General features: G+C 39.5%; 1 protein-coding gene across 5 annotated transcripts in view; it reads left to right on the top strand.

Moving 5' to 3' along the window:
• cnnm2b (cyclin and CBS domain divalent metal cation transport mediator 2b) overlaps nucleotides 1–22,057 on the top strand; it is a 47,105-nt gene that overhangs the window by 19,048 nt on the left and 6,000 nt on the right. The window contains exons 2-6 of one of the 5 annotated variants that reach the window (XM_003453784.5): nucleotides 11,529–11,672; nucleotides 14,147–14,284; nucleotides 16,971–17,140; nucleotides 19,279–19,372; nucleotides 21,096–21,158. In XM_003453784.5, coding sequence (XP_003453832.1) covers nucleotides 11,529–11,672; nucleotides 14,147–14,284; nucleotides 16,971–17,140; nucleotides 19,279–19,372; nucleotides 21,096–21,158 — 609 coding nt within the window. Of the gene's footprint in view, nucleotides 1–10,801; nucleotides 10,915–11,056; nucleotides 11,507–11,528; nucleotides 11,673–14,146; nucleotides 14,285–16,655; nucleotides 16,765–16,970; nucleotides 17,141–19,278; nucleotides 19,373–21,095; nucleotides 21,159–22,057 lie in introns of those variants that run through there. The other 4 variants (XR_002062317.2, XM_005458532.4, XM_019359615.2 and 1 more) reach the window with 4 other exon arrangements.

Genomic DNA, 22,057 nt, shown 5'->3' on the forward strand with positions numbered 1-22,057 from the left:
TATGAGTTTTAAAGCTCTGAGTACTCCATGCCAAGAAATGTGTTTTTATGCATTTGACTAACTTGCTCTTTCTGTGTTAAAAATGAAGAGTGCATCTAATGATTCGACTGCTGATGTGGCAGTGGAATAAATTGATTCATTATTTTGATATAAATTTCTAAAGTTTAGCCATTTTAACAGACATTTGATAAGTAGTCTCCTAGTCACTGTGATTGCTCTAAACATGCTAGAGATTTATTGCATTATTGCATTGTCAGACTTCATTACATACAAAGTATAAAAGTTGTAGAAGAAATAGATTGAAAATTAAATGTAGTTCAAAAACAAAACACTACACCAAATATTCTTTATCACACAGCCACCATTTGACTATTTAATTCTCTAATATGCTGATATTTACTGATCAGGTCTTGGTATTAGCATGCTATTAAGCACTTTCTATGTAAAGACAATTTTTTGCTCAGAAATGACCACAAAAATAATGCAAAATAGTTTTTCTTTCATTTTTGCTTTTTTAAGACGCCCTCAGTCCTCGTCATCCTTGTGCGATGTGCTAACCATTCAGCAGTTGCAACACTCACATAACAGAGCAGCACCTGACCGCAGGCTCATTCATTTATCCGCACTGGTTTCCCATTGATGCCTCTCCTTATGACTGAGGCCCAGAGGAATCTCCACCCAGGGGACCTTTCAACAACAAACGCAGCCAGCTATGACAGCAAGCTGCTTCTCTGAATGAACAACAATGTCATTCCAGCAGTGTGTGTGTGGCTGTCCTGTATTTGTGTATGTGTGTGTGTGTGTAGTCAAACACCACTGGCTAGTAGCAGCAGAATGATCTTGTGACCAAGGCCACTTAGTGACGCTTTGGAGCTGGAAGTGGACTTAACTTTTGTCCACTGATTGATTTGTACATTGCTATTGCTTGGTTAGAAGACCTACCAATGCATCAGTGACTGAACAAAAAACACTGAAATAGTTGTTTTTACCTAGAAATAAGTCTGTTTTAAGGTGCATTTCCACTTTGGTTGAGGTGCTGTCTCAATTCAGGTGCTTGGTACACAATGTCACTGAGTGTATCAAGATTATTACAGGGAGTGCAGAATTATTAGGCAAATGAGTATTTTGTCCACATCATCCTCTTCATGCATGTTGTCTTACTCCAAGCTGTATAGGCTCGAAAGCCTACTACCAATTAAGCATATTAGGTGATGTGCATCTCTGTAGTGAGAAGGGGTGTGGTCTAATGACATCAACACCCTATATCAGGTGTGCATAATTATTAGGCAACTTCATTTCCTTTGGCAAGATGGGTCAAAAGAAGGACTTGACAGGCTCAGAAAAGTCAAAAATAGTGAGATATCTTGCAGAGGGATGCAGCAGTCTTAAAATTGCAAAGCTTCTGAAGCGTGATCATCGAACAATCAAGCATTTCATTCAAAATAGTCAACAGGGTCGCAAGAAGCGTGTGGAAAAACCAAGGCGCAAAATAACTGCCCATGAACTGAGAAAAGTCAAGCATGCAGCTGCCAAGATGCCACTTGCCACCAGTTTGGCCATATTTCAGAGCTGCAACATCACTGGAGTGCCCAAAAGCACAAGGTGTGCAATACTCAGAGACATGGCCAAGGTAAGAAAGGCTGAAAGACGACCACCACTGAACAAGACACACAAGCTGAAACGTCAAGACTGGGCCAAGAAATATCTCAAGACTGATTTTTCTAAGGTTTTATGGACTGATGAAATGAGAGTGAGTCTTGATGGGCCAGATGGATGGGCCCGTGGCTGGATTGGTAAAGGGCAGAGAGCTCCAGTCCGACTCAGACGCCAGCAAGGTGGAGGTGGAGTACTGGTTTGGGCTGGTATCATCAAAGATGAGCTTGTGGGGCCTTTTCGGGTTGAGGATGGAGTCAAGCTCAACTCCCAGTCCTACTGCCAGTTTCTGGAAGACACCTTCTTCAAGCAGTGGTACAGGAAGAAGTCTGCATCCTTCAAGAAAAACATGATTTTCATGCAGGACAATGCTCCATCACACGCGTCCAAGTACTCCACAGCGTGGCTGGCAAGAAAGGGTATAAAAGAAGAAAAACTAATGACATGGCCTCCTTGTTCACCTGATCTGAACCCCATTGAGAACCTGTGGTCCATCATCAAATGTGAGATTTACAAGGAGGGAAAACAGTACACCTCTCTGAACAGTGTCTGGGAGGCTGTGGTTGCTGCTGCACGCAATGTTGATGGTGAACAGATCAAAACACTGACAGAATCCATGGATGGCAGGCTTTTGAGTGTCCTTGCAAAGAAAGGTGGCTATATTGGTTGCTGTTTTGTTTTTGTTTTGTTTTTGAATGTCAGAAATGTATATTTGTGAATGCGGAGATGTTATATTGGTTTCACTGGTAAAAATAAATAATTGAAATGGGTATATATTTGTTTTTTGTTAAGTTGCCTAATAATTATGCACAGTAATAGTCACCTGCACACACAGATATCCCCCTAAAATAGCTAAAACTAAAAACAAACTAAAAACTACTTCCAAAAACATTCAGCTTTGATATTAATGAGTTTTTTGGGTTCATTGAGAACATGGTTGTTGTTCAATAATAAAATTATTCCTCAAAAATACAACTTGCCTAATAATTCTGCACTCCCTGTAGTTGTAAACAGGACATTATCTCTAAATTCTAGGCTGAAATATCTCAGATCTTGTGAAAGGCAGTTTAAATAACCGACATTAAAAATAGGAAGGCGTCTCTTTCAGTCTTTGCACTCAAGTTTGATCATATATTTGGTGTCCGCAACAGAATAACTGTTTTGTTTTGTTGTTAAAATAATGCTAAACAGTAAAAATAGTAATCACAGTAGTCATTTTCAGTTTTGTGTGTCTGAGTGTGTGTTCACATGCAGTTGTATATTTGTCCATGCAAATGAATCTTAGGTCTGTTTCTCAACTGTTTAGTGGATTGACTGGTAAATTACAGGGTAAGTGAGTCAGTCAGTGAGTCAATTGTTCAGGCCAGTGTTCATCTCTGTCCAAGTGACCCTGATTGTTTATATTTGTGTCAGCTATGAACCTGAATGTGCGTACTCAACATTATGATTGTTTGGGAAATGATAATTGTTTTTAAAATCTGAGCTGTGTTTCCCCTCATTTCCCCCACAGTTTCTTACAACATCACCCATTTGGAAGTTGATCAGTGATCGAAGTCAAAGCAGTTTGTTTTGTTAGTGAGAAAGCAAAGCATGCCTCATCCAGTGATACAGTTCCCAAATATCACATGTGCTGATGAGTATCTATGAAGGTTATTGTTATTAATTAAAAGAAATATAGGGTTAGTTGTAAGTTAAGAGGGTTGGTATAGTGAGCAAGGTCTTGTCTAGTAAAGAGAAAACCACAAAAATGGTTAGCATGGAGCTTCGGAGCAGAGTTGTCCTTCTCACCCCTGAATCTTCTTCAGGGGTGAGAAGCAGAATGTGGTTTTGTACTGTGAACACAAGGACCAGATGTTCCCAATAACTGGTGAACTGACCACCTACTTGGCATCTGCAACACAAAACACAGAGACAGAAACTACTACATCAGTATATCTAAAATGAGGATTTTTACGTGTTTGTTTTGAAAAATATCTCTGTTAACATAAAAATGAAAAAAAATGAAAACACCTCAAGCGCTGTCAAGTTCATGCCAGAGCAACAGATGGCGATATATACCGATATACCACCATCTTTCCTAATATAAAAAAAATGTTGGCCAGTCAGAAGCCAATAATATTAAAGGCGCACACCTTTGTAAGACAAAATCTGTTTTTCTATTCCACATGTCAGTGCAGGAACTGAAAATCTTCACCTTTTGAAGGAGTTTTTCAAAAGCTCTGTTTTCAGTTATCTAAAACAGCATTTTTGTGTGGACAAAAGGCTAAAACGCATAAAAAAAGCTATGTTTACCAAAATACCAATGTATATGGAGACAGGGCTAAAGACAGCTCACCAGTGTAGCAACCAAAGGATGCAGGAACTTTGTGATATCACACAAGCTGATTTGTTGCTTTAATTTCCTGTCAGGAGAGAAATTCAGAGGTGATATCTGAATATTATCTTTGTAAAATTTAAAAAATGGTGCTTTTTCTTAGCTTTGTGATATTTCATTGAGGGATACAGTATATGTATATAATGCTATTTGGTGGAGAGGGACTTACAAGATGAATCATTGTAGCAATCTATGTGTGTGATCGGACAAGTAAGAGATTAGCTTACTTGGCAACCCACCCCCCCCCAAAAAATAATCTAATAACTGGTTAAACCAATATTTATGAATGAGAATCCAAGTTCACTTTTTGTTATGTTGCCAGGACTGAAGCCCATAGAGTCTATATGTCTTAGAAGCTCAAAAAGATCCTTGAGGTATCTTTTAGATGTTGTAAATCAGCAAAATGGAAAGTGGGAAGGATGATGTCTCATAATACCAACATTTGTTTTCCGTAAGATCGATCGATCTATCGATCTATCGATCTATCGATCTATCTATCTATATATTCACTAGCTGGGCCTACGTCCTCACTTTAATATTGACAGCGTTTTAGTAGGTAAAGGTGAATGCTTGGACATGAATTGAGCTGCGGTTTGGGGAAGACCTCGAAGGGGACTGGCTGCGGCTCCCGGGCCGGGCAGATCCCCATGTACTAAATAGAAGTGAAGAAGTTAAAGAATTGAGAACAAGGAGGGAGGGTGGGACACGTAAACGAGAATGAACAGTTGCAGAACTAGGGGGAAACTATATAGATGGCAACCGGAAGGAGCGTGTTTAGAGGCGTGGTCCCGCTCCTGAAATTCAGATACATAATCTCCAATATATATATATATATATAGAGAGAGACAGACAGACAGACAGACAGAAAGGAAGAAAGAAAGAAAGAAAAATTCCTGCCCCTGTGGGCGGTCTGTCCTTCAAACTTGGGTCCTCTACCAGAGGCCTGGGAGCTTGCGGAGCATCTTAGCTGTTCCTAGGACTGCGCTCTTCTGGACTGAGATCTCGGATATTGCTCCTGGGATCGCCTAGCTTGGGAGTCACTGCACTTAGTGCTCCGATTACCACTGGAACCACTGTTACCTTCACCCTCCACATCTTCTCAAGCTCTTCTCTGAGCCCTTGGTACTTTTCAAGCGTCTCATGTTCCGTCTTCCTGATGTTGCTGTCATTCAGAACTGCTACGCCGATCACTACGGCTGTCTTCTTCTGTTTGTCTGCCACCACTATGTCCAGTTGGTTAGCCACCACCATTTTGTCCGTCTGTATCTGGAAGTCCCATAGGATCTTAGCTCTGCCATTCTCCACCACCCTAGGGGGCGTCTCCCATTTTGATTTTCAATCCCCTCAGTTCTGACTACCCTCTCTTCATTATCATCCGACTACACTTCTTCAGTCCGAATGACATTCCCATGTCATCGCTGTATATCCTAGTGGTATGGATCAGTGAATCGATGTCTTGTTCACTCTTGGCATACGGCTTGATGTCATCCATGTAGAGGAGGTGGTTGATGATTGCTCCATTCCATAGTCGGTATCAGTAGCCAGTCTTGTCAGTGATCTCACTGAGGGGGTTCAAGCCTATGCAGAAGAGCAGTGGGAACAGTACAGCTTGCTGTACTTCTTAGGCACCTTCTTCATCGCACCTTTCTAAAGCTCCGATAGTTGGCTAACCTCCCTCTGTGCTTCATATGTGGTACTGTATCCGATACATATCTGATGTTTTAGAAAGCGACTGCTGTTTGAACGGTCATGTCACATTAAATCCGTCTTTTACATCACTGACACAAGACAGACGTCAATTATCAGCCCCTGGAGAAGCGCCCGAGAAGACATCGTGAACGCTTCCTGGCCATCCAGTGTAGATGTTAGTGAAACTGTTGGGAAGACAACGTTGGAGAAACGTGAACATTTTATTTGTACTGTATAATCTGCAGATTCTGACAGAAATCTGCAACTATCCTTTGAAGCACCGCTCCTCTCTAAAACAGCAATAAGGATAATTATTAGGCCATATTTAAATAACAAAATAACTTTATAACTTAAAGCAAAATTGGGAAATGTAAAGTCCGAAACAAGTCTTTATATTAAGGGCCATCAGTCAAACAATACTGTTTGGTCTGGGTCTAAACAGAACGCGTTGTGTGTGACGTCTTCTTTTGCCCATGCGGGCTACTTTGAGGGCCGTGAACGGTTCACACTAGAGCGTGTTTGCTGTCACATTTTATAGGTAGTGTGAACAACCAGACAAAAAAGTTGGATTTGATCAAAAAATCGGAATTGAGCATTAAGACCTGCAGTGTGAACATAGCCATAGATATTTAGTTAATTAAGGGAACAGTCGAAATAAAGTAAGCGCTCTTGTTTGACCTAATCTCTGTATCATTTTTGTAAATACCCTTTAGCAAACTGCATGCACATTATAAAGTTTGCACAGGATCAATAAAGGTGCAAATGCCCCCTGTGTGATTTATTAAAGTGAAGTTGACGGAGCCTAGAGCAGCAGCTGCTCTGCCCCTTTAAGTAACCAATTAAGGATCATTTGTTTCCTTATTTATATTAATCTCATGAATGCCTCAGCAGGCATTTCATGTATCTGTTTTATCTGTAAATTCCATTTCTGTCTCCAGATAATACAGGCCACAAGGTGACACTATTTTATTCAGTGTGTATTCAGTCTGAATGTTTGTGTAAATAAAGAAGCTGTAAATAGCTGACATGTTACCAGGGTAAAGTTTTTATCCATGTCAATGGAAAAATGGGTGAGAATAGCCTGAAACTCTGCTCCTTTTTTTCACGGGAGGTAGATTTAGAAGAAAGACCATCCAACGAGTTCCCATCACCCTAACGTTGCACTATATTTGTCAGGGCTCAAATATTTGGAAAAACAGGGGGAGAGCAAGACAGGGAGGGGGGCAGTGATGAGTGTCCACAACAGATACTGACCCCTCATACTCCCACCCCAAGTCTCTGAGCCTTACGTGCCTATTTATAGGGGCATATTGCGCTATGGAAAAATATGACAAAGCTGCATTCCATAAATAAGCTGGGAATGGTGGAAAAGAGCACATGGCTTAGTCTCTGAAGGCCTAAATGGAGGTTCTCAGGCTTGGCTTTGGGGTATGGATGGATGGATAGATGGATGGTTTATTGGTTTGGCTTGGTAGAGTTATCAAGAGTTGGAGCGCTTTTAATTTGGATCTTTGTCAAACTACATATGAAAATGGGCCCATTAAGAATATTACTTCCTGAATTATTGCAACCCCAATTTAGATTTTTCAAAGGTTCTTTTATTATGGTGACTGGCATTTTGGTGACTGGTTGACTGACTTTGGGGACCCAATGACTTTCCCTTTAGTGCCTCCATTTTTTCCACCTTTAATTACATCACATCACATTGTTCTGGCTGAAGCTTTGGTCTGATATCACTTAGAATAATTTGATTAAACAACTTAATGCACAAAATACTCTTATTCAAAAATCAGTTTGGTCAGGTGACAAATACAAGCACTACAACTTTTTTTTTATAACAGGTTATAATCAGTTGAAGGCTATAAATTCTGTTTACATGTGAATAAAAAGTTGCAGTGTTACCATTAATGGAACCATATACCCTATCTCTAACTAACTAAAGTCACTTTCTGCTTCTCTCAGTACACACACAAATGCACACACACATACGTGTTTGCACAGTAGTGCCATCCCAGTTATTTTGTCTCACTGTCCCACAGATGAGTGCATACTTTCCAGTTTCCCACAAAGACAAAATAACACACAAACAAGAGGAAAAAAATGCAGCTTCTGTCTTCCATAAATATATTACGAGACAATGACAGCCTGTTTATTTATAGCTGCTTCGCTGCCGTAGAAGCAGTGGGGTTTTTTTGTTTTTTTAAAAAAGAGGGAGTGGAGGTAGAGAGTAGAAGCTAACACTCTGGACCTTCTGGAGCCTGGAACTTGGCAGCGAGCCTCAGGGAGAGTGTGTCCTTGTTAAGGCCAGTCGTCTAGGGTCCTATAACCCACCAATGCTGCCTGACATCTGGGGCTATCTAGCTGGGCTGAGGCTGAATGCATGCTGGGTAGTCCAGCGCACAGGCACACTGCACACAACAGGGTCAAGGGTCAATTCACTTTCAGTTTCATCTATTAAGGAAGCCTGTTGAGAACTACAACACAATTATTACAGTTATTCAGTGCTATCTTTGAACATTTCTGAGAAATGTCAGTAGCCCTGTAAATTGCAGTTTCGGTTTATATTTGTAATTGGGTGAACTGAAGTAAAAAGCACACAGCGGATTATTTTGTTTTCCTTAACAACAAAGCAGTAGAGGTGCACTACCAGGAAGTGCTTAATCCTCTTGAGTAGACAGTTTAGCTGTTGTTTAATACACTGGCAGCATAAGGAGAAGGATGTACATCAAAAGGTCTGCTCCACAGGGCCATACTGAGGTCACGCACCCACCCTCAAATCCCATGGAAATTTTCCAGTGTTTAATTGACTCAGCTCTTAAATACAGTTTGTTTTTTAAAAGTTTAGAAGAGCATTCATTCATTCCGTATTTCCTAATTGTGATTGGCCATGAATATTTAAATTAAAAAGTGTAGCTCTGTGAGGAACCTTAGACCAGCTACACAAGCTAAACGTTAACATCAATGATGATGCTAAGTCATGTAGTTATAACTAACACCATGGTTGTCATTTTTTCTGTGTGCCACCAGCACATTTATCACAAGCAAAGAGTAATGCTGAGGCTAATTGGTCACAGATTTTGATAGGCAATCTTGTCACTTATCCATGGCCATCTATCTGGTAGTTGTTGAGAAATTTAACGCAGACTGTGGGGAAAAAGTCAGTAGATCATCAAAGTGAACCAATCCATCAAGTACTGGAAGATCATCCACTAGTGATGAAAACTCATAACAGCCATTTCATGAGCTGAAGATATTCAGAAAAAGGTGAAATAAAGTGGACCCATGGTTTTAGAGCTGCAACATATTCTGTCAATGCATATCCTTTATTTATAATTGGCCTAATGACACATAAAACATCCAGTATAGTAACAAGAGAAAACTATTGGGTGTATCATTTTCTTATGACCTCTGTTATATATAACACAAAATTTAGAGTCACTTTATATCGCAGTCCATGGGACAGACTATAAACTTTGCATAAACATGCTTCTTGCTGTAATCTCAGCTTCCCACTGAGTTTCATCCTTATGTCATTTTTAACTAATGACGCTTACTGCCTCTGCTGAAACCCTTACAACAGAGTCATCAAGTCCTTTGGTGCTTTTGGGATACCAGTGGCTGAAATTACAGATGTGCAAAGATGTTAAGGTAACCTCTGTGACTATTTATGAGGTCTGGTAGTAGTAATTTGTAATTTCCCCCTCTTTGGTTATGTATGTGTGGATGAACATGATTTTATTTTGCAATTTGGGAAATATTTTGACATAAAAAGTCTTCCTACTCATGTTCATCCTCAGGTTAAGCCAGTTCTTCCCATAAACACGATAAAAGGTTAACAAGATAACACAAACAGTATATTAAATCGCAAACTGCATCCCCATACAACATAAATAATGATAATGATTAATGTTAATAAATAACATTTTACAGTATTTACCCAGTTACTACGTTACTCGTGCAGCTGAAATACATACATACATTGTGGAAGTAAGAAAACTTTTCCCCAAAGAAAATCTGAAAAGTCTGAATTGCAGCATTTCTTTCTCCAAATCCAGTATTTGTTTTATAAACATGAATGGTCCATTTGCAGTTACCCATGCCATATGCAGTAATGGCACGGGTAACTGCAAATGTAAAACCTATGAGCAGAAGGTGGTTTCAAACTGTGCTCTGATAACAAGCTGGATGTTTCTTCTCTTGGAAAAACAAATCTTATTGACTTTTCAGATATGTAATTGTTTTTTTTAATTTTCAGTTTTAAATGCAGCAGCAAACTGTTTTCACTGACAATGGTTATGGTTAGTTAATTTCATTTTAAACTCTATGGTGTAAAGACAGAACAACTGTTGTATTACAGTACAAACCTAGACTCCATAACTTGTGTTCATTAACATGAGTGAAGTGGATGCCATTAGTGAGAAAAAAGCGAGCATTGATCAGTTTCACTCTGCAGTGCTGTGCTGTGCTAGCCACTCCATTTCTCTTTCCCTCCCTGGGCAGTTTAGAGTAATTGCATGCTCAAGGACTACAGAGGTCTGATTGCTTTAACCCATGAGGTGCCATTTGTGTTTGTCTCAGTAAAAAAGCACTATGCTGAAGATATCATTTGTATGTTTTTTGACACTTGGGTAACTAAGATTTTCTAAGGCCTTCTGCTTTCAAGCTCTTATGTCTAATGTCCTTACATTATTAATACCTCTCTTAAGGGATCTTACGCTGCCAGCTTGTTAGGTGTAACCTGAGTATCTTTCTTGAAAGCATCAATTCTCCATCTAGCACTCACAACATTCTCACTTTCAGCTTCTGGCTACTGAACATTGTTGTGCTGTCATAGTGTTGTGAGGAAGCAGTGAGATGCTGTGCAGTATAACTCTGTTGGTCATCAGCTCAGACATCCTTTCAGTCTTTGCTCGCCTGCATCGAAGCAGTAAAAATGAGCTGAAACAGCAACTGAGACCAGACCCTGTGATGTACCTGTGTTCTCTCAAAATAAACATACTCCTTTGTGCACACAGACGCTCTTGACACACGTGCATGCACACGTACGCAGAAGCACTCTGACGTCCTCCATGTTTTTATACCCAGGTGTATCTGCATGCAAACGGCCCATTCCGAGACAATCTGATCACACAGCGGAGGTTCGCCCGGTCTGTTCCTTTGCTTGGTGAGAATATCGCCAGGGCGGAATGGAAACTTCATTTTGCAGGGGCTAATATTAGCCTAGGCCTCTGGAAAATTCCTTTTAAATGATCACAAGCTGAGAAAAGTCAAAGAATTTGTTTAGTGTTTTGCCTGACAGTCGTCTCTGCATACACGGCAGTTTATTCTTTTTTTTTTCAGATGGTACAGCACACAGGAGGGTCCTGGGAACACAGATGTGGAAGGAAGGAGGGCAAAAGGGGTTCATATGATGAAATTTAGGAATGTTTGATTGTCTGTCTTGGTCTGAATTACTTTTTCCTGGCACTGATAACAGTTTAACCCTTACATTAGCAAGCACTGTATCCCTGGGTACAACAGTCATGCCTTCAAATCACTTTGCATCACCTGCTCTTTGTGTGATTTTGAATCCCCATAATCCCCGCTACCCTGCTACCTAACTTATAATTCCTCTTTGCTATACAGAAAAACTTAGACTATATAAAACATTTATCTATGATACACCTCAGATTGGTACATTAGACATGTTTACTCCCGCCTGTTTCTTCTCTTGTATAACCAAGCTCACTGTGTGAACCACGTTTAACCGTCTATAACATATGACTCCAACTTTATGACCTGTGTATGTGCATGTGTGTGTATGATTTGCTAGGAAAATCCCACCTGGCCATAGTTCAGAGGGTGAACAATGAAGGTGAGGGAGACCCTTTCTACGAAGTTCTGGGTATTGTCACCCTGGAGGACGTTATTGAAGAAATCATCAAGTCAGAGATCCTCGACGAGACTGACCTATACAGTAGGTTCCCCTCTTTAAACTCAACTTTACAACAGATACAATAAGTTCACGAAAAATAAAACAGATGATAAAATCGCTGAGAATTACCACGCTCCATGTCACTTAACAGCATTTTTGCATCTTTCACCCAATCATTTTAATCTCTAATCAAAAGCAATATTTCAAGATGCAACAGGCAGCTGTTGTCATTGCTCTTTGTCACTCTGACTTGGTGTCCACAAACTCTGGAGAAAATGTGCAGTTTACAAGCTAAATGTTCAAGTTTCTAACTATTTATATCTGCTGTTTGGTGCCTTGTGGGTACTGTGGGGTAGAGCCGGTTTGTGCAGTTTTTGGTTCACACTAATGAGTGCAGCGGGACTGAATCAAAGCAGTAAAGCTGGCTGCCAGAAATTCTAAATATTGGGCTAAAAGCATCTCTGCAGAGCTGCAGTGATAATGTTCTATGGGTTCTTGCCTATGAATGACAACTTTCTCATTATATGCAGATAATGGTAGCTTAAAACTCCTGTTCAAGAATACATTTGTGAGACGATGTGCTAATTGGAGTTTGTTGGAAATTGAGTTGTTTTGAGAATGATACTCTTGGTGAGCATTTTATTTACTCTTAATTTACACCAAGTCATAAAGATCTACTTTATGCTTTTTTACTGAGAAGATTGTCTTGTTTGTGTTATGCACCCAACAAGCTTCTTTTAAAACATCTGATTTTTTTTCCACAAGCAGAGATTATTTTCAAAAGATATATATAAAGAGTTTCTTAACATGACTTTTATTTATTATTTATATTTGACGCTCTAAAGCATCTGCTAAGTTTATTCAGCGTCTGAAACAATCTGTGTTAGCTCCTCTGATTGGCTGCCTCTTGCAAACATGAGGTTTAAACATTAGGTCTGTCTGTCTGTCTGTCTGTCTATCTATCTATCTGATCTCCTGCTGAATTTGTAAGTTTATTTAATTTAAAAAGAAATAAAAAGTCTCTAATTTCTATTGCAGTTTAAATTTTGTTGGAGTGAAATAAGATTACCGGGCAAACTATGACTGTGTTTCTTGTAGTCACCAGGTTTACACACATCTCTTGCGTTTGGCAAGCTTCAGCTCCCTCCACGGATTTTCTATAGACTGAGGTCTGGAAGCTGGCTAGTCCATTCCATGATGACTTTAACGTTCTTCTTCTTGAACCACTCCTTTGTTATCCTGGTGGTATGTTGTGGGTTGTCATGCCAGAAGACATATCAACGACCTCAGTGTTCTGGCTAAGGGAAAGTGGTTCTCCTCCAAGATTTTATGATACATGGCCCATTCCATTGGCCCCTCAATTAGTCCAAGTCATCCTGTACCCTTAGAAAAACAGCTCCAAAGCATAATCTTTCCATGTCCTTGCTTGACTTGGGGGATGGTGTTCTTTGGTTCATTCTCAGCATTTCTCTTCCTCCAAATATGGTGGGTTGAGTTGATACCAAAGAGCTTGAACTTTATTTCATCTGACCACACCACTTTCTTCCAAACCTTCTCCGAATCTTTCAGATATTCCCTGTAAAACTAAAGACAGGTGTCTACATGTGCCATCTTATGGATTTGGGTGGGTGGGAGGTGCTGTTCTTGGTGACTCTGTTCCCAACTGCCTTTTTGGGTTGATCCACCACCTTTCTCATTTCTCATTCTTCAATTTCTGAATAATTACAGCAGTAGTTGTCACCTTCTCACCAAGCTACTTGCTGGTCTTGTAGCCCGTTCCAGCTTTGTGCAGGTCTGTGATCTTCTTCCTGTTGTCCTTTGACAATTCTTTGGTTTTGCCCATAGTGGTGGAGAGGTTGGAATGGAAAAAAATGATTCTGTGGACAGGATTGGTTTATACGCATAACGGGTTGCCCACATGGCAACTCATGATCTGTGTGGCCATATGGCACACAGGTCAAATAGTTAATCAATGACATGCAAATCAATTTCTAAATCGATTTATAACTTTTTTGAAATGTGTTTTGTTCTGGATTTTTGGTTGGTATTCTGTTTTTCTCTATTAAAATGAGACCGCAATAAAAAGTAGAGATTGTTCATTTCTTTGGAAGTGAGCAAAACCTACAAATTCAGCAGGGTATCAAATAATTATAGGAATCAAAATACATTCATAATCATGGACAACCATAATCATAATAAATATTTTACCTTTGACTTTGTAAAAGATGATGGTATCTGTGTACATGGAGTACGTGCCAGTACATATGGCCTTCTGTAATGCCAAGAATGTGGTAACAGTGTAGCCCTCCTATAGCTCTGCTGTAGTTCTCAGAAAGTCAGCACTGCTACTTTTATGGAAAACAGTAATCAGTGCAGGGTAACTCAAGTTTAGTCACCTTTTGACCCGAAATGACTAGCTCAGCGTCTGAGGAGTGTCGTGGACTGATCTTTTCCTGTTGCAGCCAACCTGTTGCAGGTTGACTCTTACACCTGACTTTTCATTTTTCCCTCCTCAGCTGACAACAAGACAAAGAAGAAAATCACGCATCGGGAAAGAAAGCAGGATTTCTCGGCCTTCAAGCCTACCGACAATGAAATGAAGGTTAAAATATCACCTCAGCTTCTGCTGGCTACCCTGCGTTTCCTAGCAACAGGCAAGTGGGCTGCGTTGCTGCTTGACTTCCCCCAGTGTGCCCTCAGCCCCTCACTGTGGGGAAAGTGTGTGTGTGAGTGTGTTTGTGTGCCCATACGGGCTTTGAGTTTTGGGCAAGTGGGTGTAGGGAGGAGGAGGAGTGAGTATTTGTGTAGAATGAGTATCCGTTGTGTGCGTCTATGTGTGAGGGAATGAATTGTGCGGGGACTCACAACAAGTGTGCTGGTATGTATGTGTTAATGTGTGTGTGAAGAGGTGGAAGGCCTCTCTATAAGCCCGACACAGGATGTCTGCAGAATGCACACAGGTCCAAAAAAATGCGGGCGTTTATTTGCTTGCGTGTCATGCACAGAAGGTTACATGTTGAGATCTTTGCTCACAGCTTTAAAAACACCACCCTGTTTGCTTACACTCGTTCCTCAGTGACATCACGTCCAGGATTTTTGGCCTATAATCGCAGTTCTCACACAAGTCGACATACTTGGTTACTTACTAGCGTAAAATGTGAAATATTTCACCCGCTTTCCCTCGGGAAATGGATTTCAGAGCAGGCAACAAGTACTACTACACCAGCAGCAGCGGTTCACTATGCCTCATTGCAGTTGGATTTGCTTTAGAACTTTGACCTGGCAGCTAAGCGTTGATTAAGTTCCTCTAAAGGCTATTAGGGAGTTTAGTTCCTGGTGGTGGAGCCAGCAGCCAGCTGACACATATCACCGCTGATGAGTTGAAGGAGCTGATTGGCCCAATAGGTGGTTGAAGAGGACCAGACACAATGAGGGGGAAGGGGGGTGTCTGTATTAACATTTATTTTAATTTTTGGCCCCTTATGTATGGCTCTCACCTCACAAAAATGCAGTAATGGTTGATCTTATCTCTATCTCTGTCTCTCTATCTTAATTGCCCCTTGGGGATAAATAAAGTCTTTTTGACTTTGCAAGTTTCTGCAGCAGCACAATGTTGCTAATATTTTGTATTTTTGTTATCATGTAAAAACCAAACCAATAAAATGTTAACTTTATTGTTAGGATGTGGTTCTTACATTAATTGTCTCTATTTAATGAATTGATTTGAGGGGGAAATGCTTACTTCAGCAATATTCTGTCATCCTATTAACTTCAATGAAATTTGGCTTGGTCATTCATTTGGAGCTTTGTAGCCGACAGATAAACGGCACTGATCGCATGCCTGTGATTCATCTTTCGCCTTAGCGAGTAATTTGTCAGGCACTGCTATTTGTACTATTTGTTTTACTGCAGCAGATGATTTTTCCAGCTATAGCTCTCATTTATACTTTACATAATTATCATATGACCACTTTGCCACTTTCATCCACTGTTTAAGAGCATGTTTCACCTAGTTAATGTTTTTTAAACTTTTGTGTAAACCAGAGATAAGATAAGCTACAATTATCCAATATCTGTTTAACATGCGAGACCCATGGTGACAAATATTTCCCATTTTATCCTGGCTGAGCAGATAGTTGAATGCTAGTTCACTGAGTTTAGTTTCCCTTATGTAATCCTCCCATTGTCTTTATGACTATGATACCAAGTGGGTCCGATCTTCCCTGCTATCCATGGACAATATATGCTTTAATTTTGACTTTTAGAACATACGGAATTGAAGCTCAGAATTTAAGTGATTATCCCTAATAGATTACACAAGTGATCTATTTCTATATCACCTGTTGTGATGTTGGAAAAATAATTCAAAATAATCTACATATATCATTACCCTAAGCTCAATATATTTATTACCATGCCATCAAAGTTAATCACCTGTGATCCATTTTCTATTAAATAATCCACTAGGTCAGTGATAAATAATGCAAACAACAATTATACATTTGATACATTTAAAACCCTACACAGACTTGAAAATACACATGATTTGATTTTTTTAATCTTAAAATTTCCCTCTAGTATGAGATTTTAATCTCTGAAATTCCTTACTGCGACAAGTAAAGGAACAAACCTTTGTAAAGGAATCTTTGCAGAAATATCCCAGAACTGACATAACTTTGCATTTGATATATTTATGTTAGGTTTATGTGGATAACTCAAAAACTATGCCTCTGTCATTATTGAAATCCACAGTTTTACAGTTTCATCTTTCACTTTTCCTCTTTTTTAAACCAAGAATTTCTACTAAGTCTGTTTCTGCTGCTTTTGCTGATGTTACTTTCAGTATAATCTTTGTCTAAAATCTGTTTAAAACAGAATGTAAAAAATAAAATATTAAGAATACACATATAAATTATGCCAGGTCTTTGGTTTAAAAAAAATAGGCCAGCTCATATACATGCCTTTCTTTGGATAAATGTAAGGAAAACTGCCACATTTAAACACATCAAACCTTTGTCTGTGCAGGTAACAGCACCATGTGGCCCCCTTGGAAAACTAATTGCCCACCCCCAAACTAGTGTGTGCTCAGTGGCTAATGGCGGATGATTGACAAACAAAATTTTCAAACCATCAGGTGACATCACGGTGGCGTTTTTATAATAAATAGTCTATGAACAGTACTACTTTTTTAGGACTAATTTATTTTATGTTTTGGGATTTTCATGGCAATAAGGGAGATATATAAGAATAATTTTATAAAATTGATATAATTATTCAACTTTTCATAACAAATGAACTGTTTTGTCTTACCACAGTCTTTTTCTCTCCTTGTCTCTTCAGAGGTTGAGCCATTTGCACCGGTGCAGATGTCAGAAAAGATTCTGCTGCGCTTGTTGAAGCATCCAAACGTCATCCAGGAGCTAAAATACGATGATAAGAACAAGCGGGCACCAGAGCACTACCTCTTCCACAGGAACAAACCTGTGGATTATTTCATCCTCATCCTGCAGGTGTGTGGGCACAACAAGTTTCAAATTTATTGATATGTATTTTAGGTTTAACATTAAAGAAATAATGCAAGTATTCTAACTCTGCTCATGCAGCATAAGTTTGTTTTACCTGCATCATTTAGTTCCATGATTTCCTTCTGTCATCACTACAGATGAATAAGCAGTATTTACTATGTGATCAGTTTAAAAATGCTGCTTGTAGCACAGCAAGCTTTCGTTTTCCTCTGGCTTACAGTTTTTCACAGTATAGTCATTGAGTTGTACTGCAAGAGTTTGTTCCCACAGAAGCCATGCATCCCTAAGGTATGCGCGGTATGACTGTACTGCAGGGCAGTTTAAACTAAAACAAGCAATAATACTATAGATAAGAAGCTAATTAGTTATAATAATGTCTGACCTAAGAGATACAACATTTCAAAAGACCCATGCCACATACCATAGCATTTATAGCATGAGCAAATTTACTGTGCCAGTCCCTAGACGGGTCTTTAAAATAGTACCATAAAATGAAACATAAACCAGATGATCCATGACTAATCCAAAAATTGTTTCAGTTTGAGTTTAAAGTTGTTTGAGTTCTGTGTGGTAAGCGTGAGAATGTGTGGCATCAGTATGTCCCAGATGAGTCTAACACTGATGAAATTCAGTGAAATCAAACCATGAAATATTTACCTTCTTGAGAATATTGCAGGCGTGTGGTTTCTTACCAGACTTTATTTGTCATACAGTATGACCAATACGAGTCCTGCTTATAACCAATAAAATACTTCATAAGCTAATTGTTTACGTATTTAATTAATTACTTACTTCTGAAATGTATTCAATGTATTGTTCATTAATCTTGCAGATTAATTTATTTGACAAATAACGTCCAATGTTTTAAAAAATTAGACACAGTTGTCCTGATAAGTAATGGACTTTAAATTGTTCTGTTTATCTACAATAAATAGAAACAAGAGAGTTCAGTATCATCTATGAGCCTAAATAATGCAATAAGCAATAAAGAAATAAAGGTTTGGGGTAAACACACTTTACAGGTGTTTTTGGGGTTTTGGATAACGCGTCACAGTCAGGCTGAATTTGTCAAGTTCATCTGAACAAGGAGTTAGAGAATTCTTCTTGATCTTCTTGTGCCTGCTTTGCTATTAATGTGGAACCAATTGCTCATAGTTTTGGACGATGCATACATCATCTAAGCATCTTATGTGCATAAACACATCAAAGCTGAAAACAAGCAGGCCAAAAACAGAACTCCTGCATTATCCTCAAATAAAGTTTTCTGATTGTTACACAGTGTTCACATTTAAATTTTATTATTTGAACTATCCTAGAGTGTGACAGGAAACTTCTTAGAAAGTCTAAGAAAGTCTTCTTACAAAGTTAAGCATCATTCAGAAAAAACTTTAAATAGGAACCAAACTGAACTTGAATCCAAGCTATGACACCAGCCTTAATGACAGTCTTTCAACCTGCAAATCTTGGAAACACACATTTGCATAATAGTTATATATTATAATATATAATAGTTAGTTGTAATAATGTATTCAATAGTGTATCAGATCAAGGACTTCTGCACTTCATGTAGCTTTAGTCTCCAGTCTGAAAGCGGCCTTGAATTTCTGCACTGTTTCTGATATGCCGCTGGAGCCAACACTATTGTCTTATTCAGGGACGGTATTAAGTCTTTCATACGCCCAAAGGAAAGTCCCAAATAACTGTTCCTAAAGTGAGTTCAAAGTCTATATTGCAAAGGTTCGCAGATTTTTTATATTTCCCCTATCAGGTCACTAAGTCAACATGTGTATTAGCCTTGGATTAAATGAGGTTCTGCTTGAGCAAGTGTGGGGTCATTGCCCTTGAGACCCAGCTTAGGAGCAGATTGGGAGCTATTAAACAGAGTGAGGATTTTCTACAAGTAGTAAAAAGGAAAGGAAACAAGGAAAGCAGGGTGGATTTATTATAATCTCACAGACAGGATAAATAAAGTAAAAAATAAAGCATAAAGTTAAAGGAAATATTGTAAAACCAGCACAAATAAGTAATTTTTGGTTTAATTAAGATGGTAATTTGATATATAATGTGTTGAGCACTTATATTCTCTTAAGATGATTCGTGATTCTTTTCCTTGGCTGTCACAGGGGAAGGTGGAGGTGGAAGCAGGAAAAGAGGGGATGAAGTTTGAAGCGGGACCATTCTCCTTCTATGGGATAATGGCTCTGACAGCCTCACCAGGTAAGATTTCCTGGTCATGGTCTTAAATTTTTATCCCCGTGAAAGTGAATCCCAACTTCTAGGGAATCTCACTCAGCCTCCTTTGACAGGGTCTGGACAGAAGAGTCCGCCTGTTAGTTGAACCTCACAATCAGGAGCAAAATTGCAGGGTTTTTTTTCACTCATTGTGGAATACTTGGAGGTGGGTGGGACTTTGCCAAACCAGACTACATGTGTTCTGTGAACTAGTGGAAGTTTGGTTTGCATCAAGGGCGCTGATGTCAAGCTCGCTTTAAGTGTTGTTTGTCACTGATTCTGGGCAGAGTAGAGCAGGAGATGAGGATACTGTACTGATCTGCTGCGGGGAAGAGAGAGCTGATCTTAAAATTGAAGATGTTGAGTCACCAGTTGATGTAGGTTCCTAGCCTGACTGAAACAGTGAGGTTACAGCTGCAAACGGCAGAAATTAGCTTCCTCCAAAGGGTGTCTGATTTGGGAGGGGCTTGGAGTAGATGTGAGGTGGCCAGGATGCCTCCTGAGCACCTCCTAGGTTAGGTGTTTTGGACATATCCTACCAGGAGGCCCGTCCAAGATAGACTCAGGACACACTTGAGAGGTTATATCTCTCAGACATGGAAATATCTTGGGATGGGGAGGTCTGGGCATCTGTGCCTAAACTACTGCAATCTGGACCCAAATAAAGGGTTGCTTTCTACTCTAATTGAGCACTCAAAGTGCTTTTTACTATTAGTCTCAATCACACACTTTGTTTTTAGACCTAAGCACTTTGTCTAACATTCATACTGCACACACACTCCAGTAGTTGCATTTTCCAGTATCCAAAGGCTTCAACATGTAGCAAGAGATTGAACCACTGAACTTCTAACTGGTAGATCTGCTCAAGTGAGCCATCCACCCCATAGCCAGAAAACTGGCAGAAGATGGATGGATGGAAAGAAAACCCTGTGACAGAAAAATGATATTATTAGTAAGTAAAATGTTAAAATGCAGCTGGACGAGTAGCTCTTCTCTCTGGGTTTGTGATATAGACCATTTACAGTGTGATCCACAGTAGCTTGTTTCCAGTAAAATATGTTATAGACTGCTCATATGAGGAATTAGAGGTTTTACTGGTTCTTTATGCTTTATAGGTACTGGAGGTCTTATAAGACTTGCAGGGCACTATGATTTACTCATAAAATTGTAATTTTTCACCTTGTTCTCATGCAACATAATTTTAAAAATTATGTATGGATAAAGTACTCATCATGTTACACGAGAAAAATGTGAAAGGGGCCACTTTTGTGTGTAAATAATAATATAATAATAACTAATAAGTCCTAATATGATAACATAATAAATCAAGAGATGTCATGAAAATGCATCATCTAGTGATCCACTCATTCTTCTCTGTTCATTCATAAACTACAGCACTGTCCTCAGCTATTGGACTGATTCATTTGGGTGGTGTGATTTGAGAGACACCTACTGGTGAAACAGTAGAATAACTCTCCTGTGGTGGATGTGCGCACTCTAAGAAATCAAATCAAATGCTTTATGGTTTGTGCCAGATTTCATCTTTAGCTGATCAGTAAAGGAACAACAATTTAACACTTCTTTTCTTTAATCAGATGTTATCATGTGTAATTGATTAAATTACCCATTTTCTCGACTTTAACAATCTCATCTTTCTTTCTTCTTGCTTATTTTGTCTCTCTCTTGTTTCATCCCTCTCTCCCCAAAGTGCCTCTGTCACTGTCTCGTACATTTGCAGTCAGTAGGGCTGAGTCATTAGCAGGATCTCCAGGTACAGTGGATTTTCAGTATCACCTTTCACTCTATAACCTTTAGTGAATAGTGATGAAATTTCATTATATGAAAGAGAATGTGTTGTTGATATTATATAGGTGCATAAAGTTGTACAGTCACAGTTTCACCTACCTGCATGCTTTACCTAAATATACCTGAGTGTGTTTAGCATTTTGGTTTTCATAGTCTGCTTGAGAACTGTCTTGTTTTGTGTGACTTTCAAAGAAGGTGTTCACTGTCTGTTTGTCCCTGAATGCAACATGAACTGTAAATGTGTGTGACACTAAAAGAGAAAGAGGCAGAGAGGAAAACGGATCCAGACTGAGGCTTAACATCCTTGTCTCCTGAGCCATTAGTCAAGTGGCTGAATGGTGTTGGAGACTGGAGGCCCCAGAGTGGAACCCGGCTCCGCCCCGCTCGCCCCTAACCTTTAACCCCCCGACTACATAAACAAGACCTACAGCTACAGCCCCCTGCTGGACACCACTGAGCACGCATACAAAGACATGCACATATACATATGTTCACATTCACAAGCCCATGAACAAAAACCACAATACTACACACATAGAAGGGCTGCTTTGAAAGTGAATTAAAAGAGAACGCACCCACAGGAAATGCTGTGGAATAAATACGCTTTCACTGTGTCTATAGTAGAGGCCTACAGTGCTCACGTTGGTGCAGTGGCATTTGAGTGTGTGTGTGTTTAGAAATCTAGTATGTGTGTTTTCTTGACACAGCACACTGACATTTTTTTGTGTCGACCTGGCCCCTAAAAAGTAGAGTACTAATCCACAAGAGTCCACATGCCAGGTCTTTGGCCTACTGTGCTCCCTCTACACACACACACACACACACACACACACACACACACACTGTTTTTGCCTCTCACTTCCT

Source organism: Oreochromis niloticus, linkage group LG6 (genome assembly GCF_001858045.2).
Source record: "Oreochromis niloticus isolate F11D_XX linkage group LG6, O_niloticus_UMD_NMBU, whole genome shotgun sequence".
NCBI classification, from domain to species: domain Eukaryota; kingdom Metazoa; phylum Chordata; class Actinopteri; order Cichliformes; family Cichlidae; genus Oreochromis; species Oreochromis niloticus.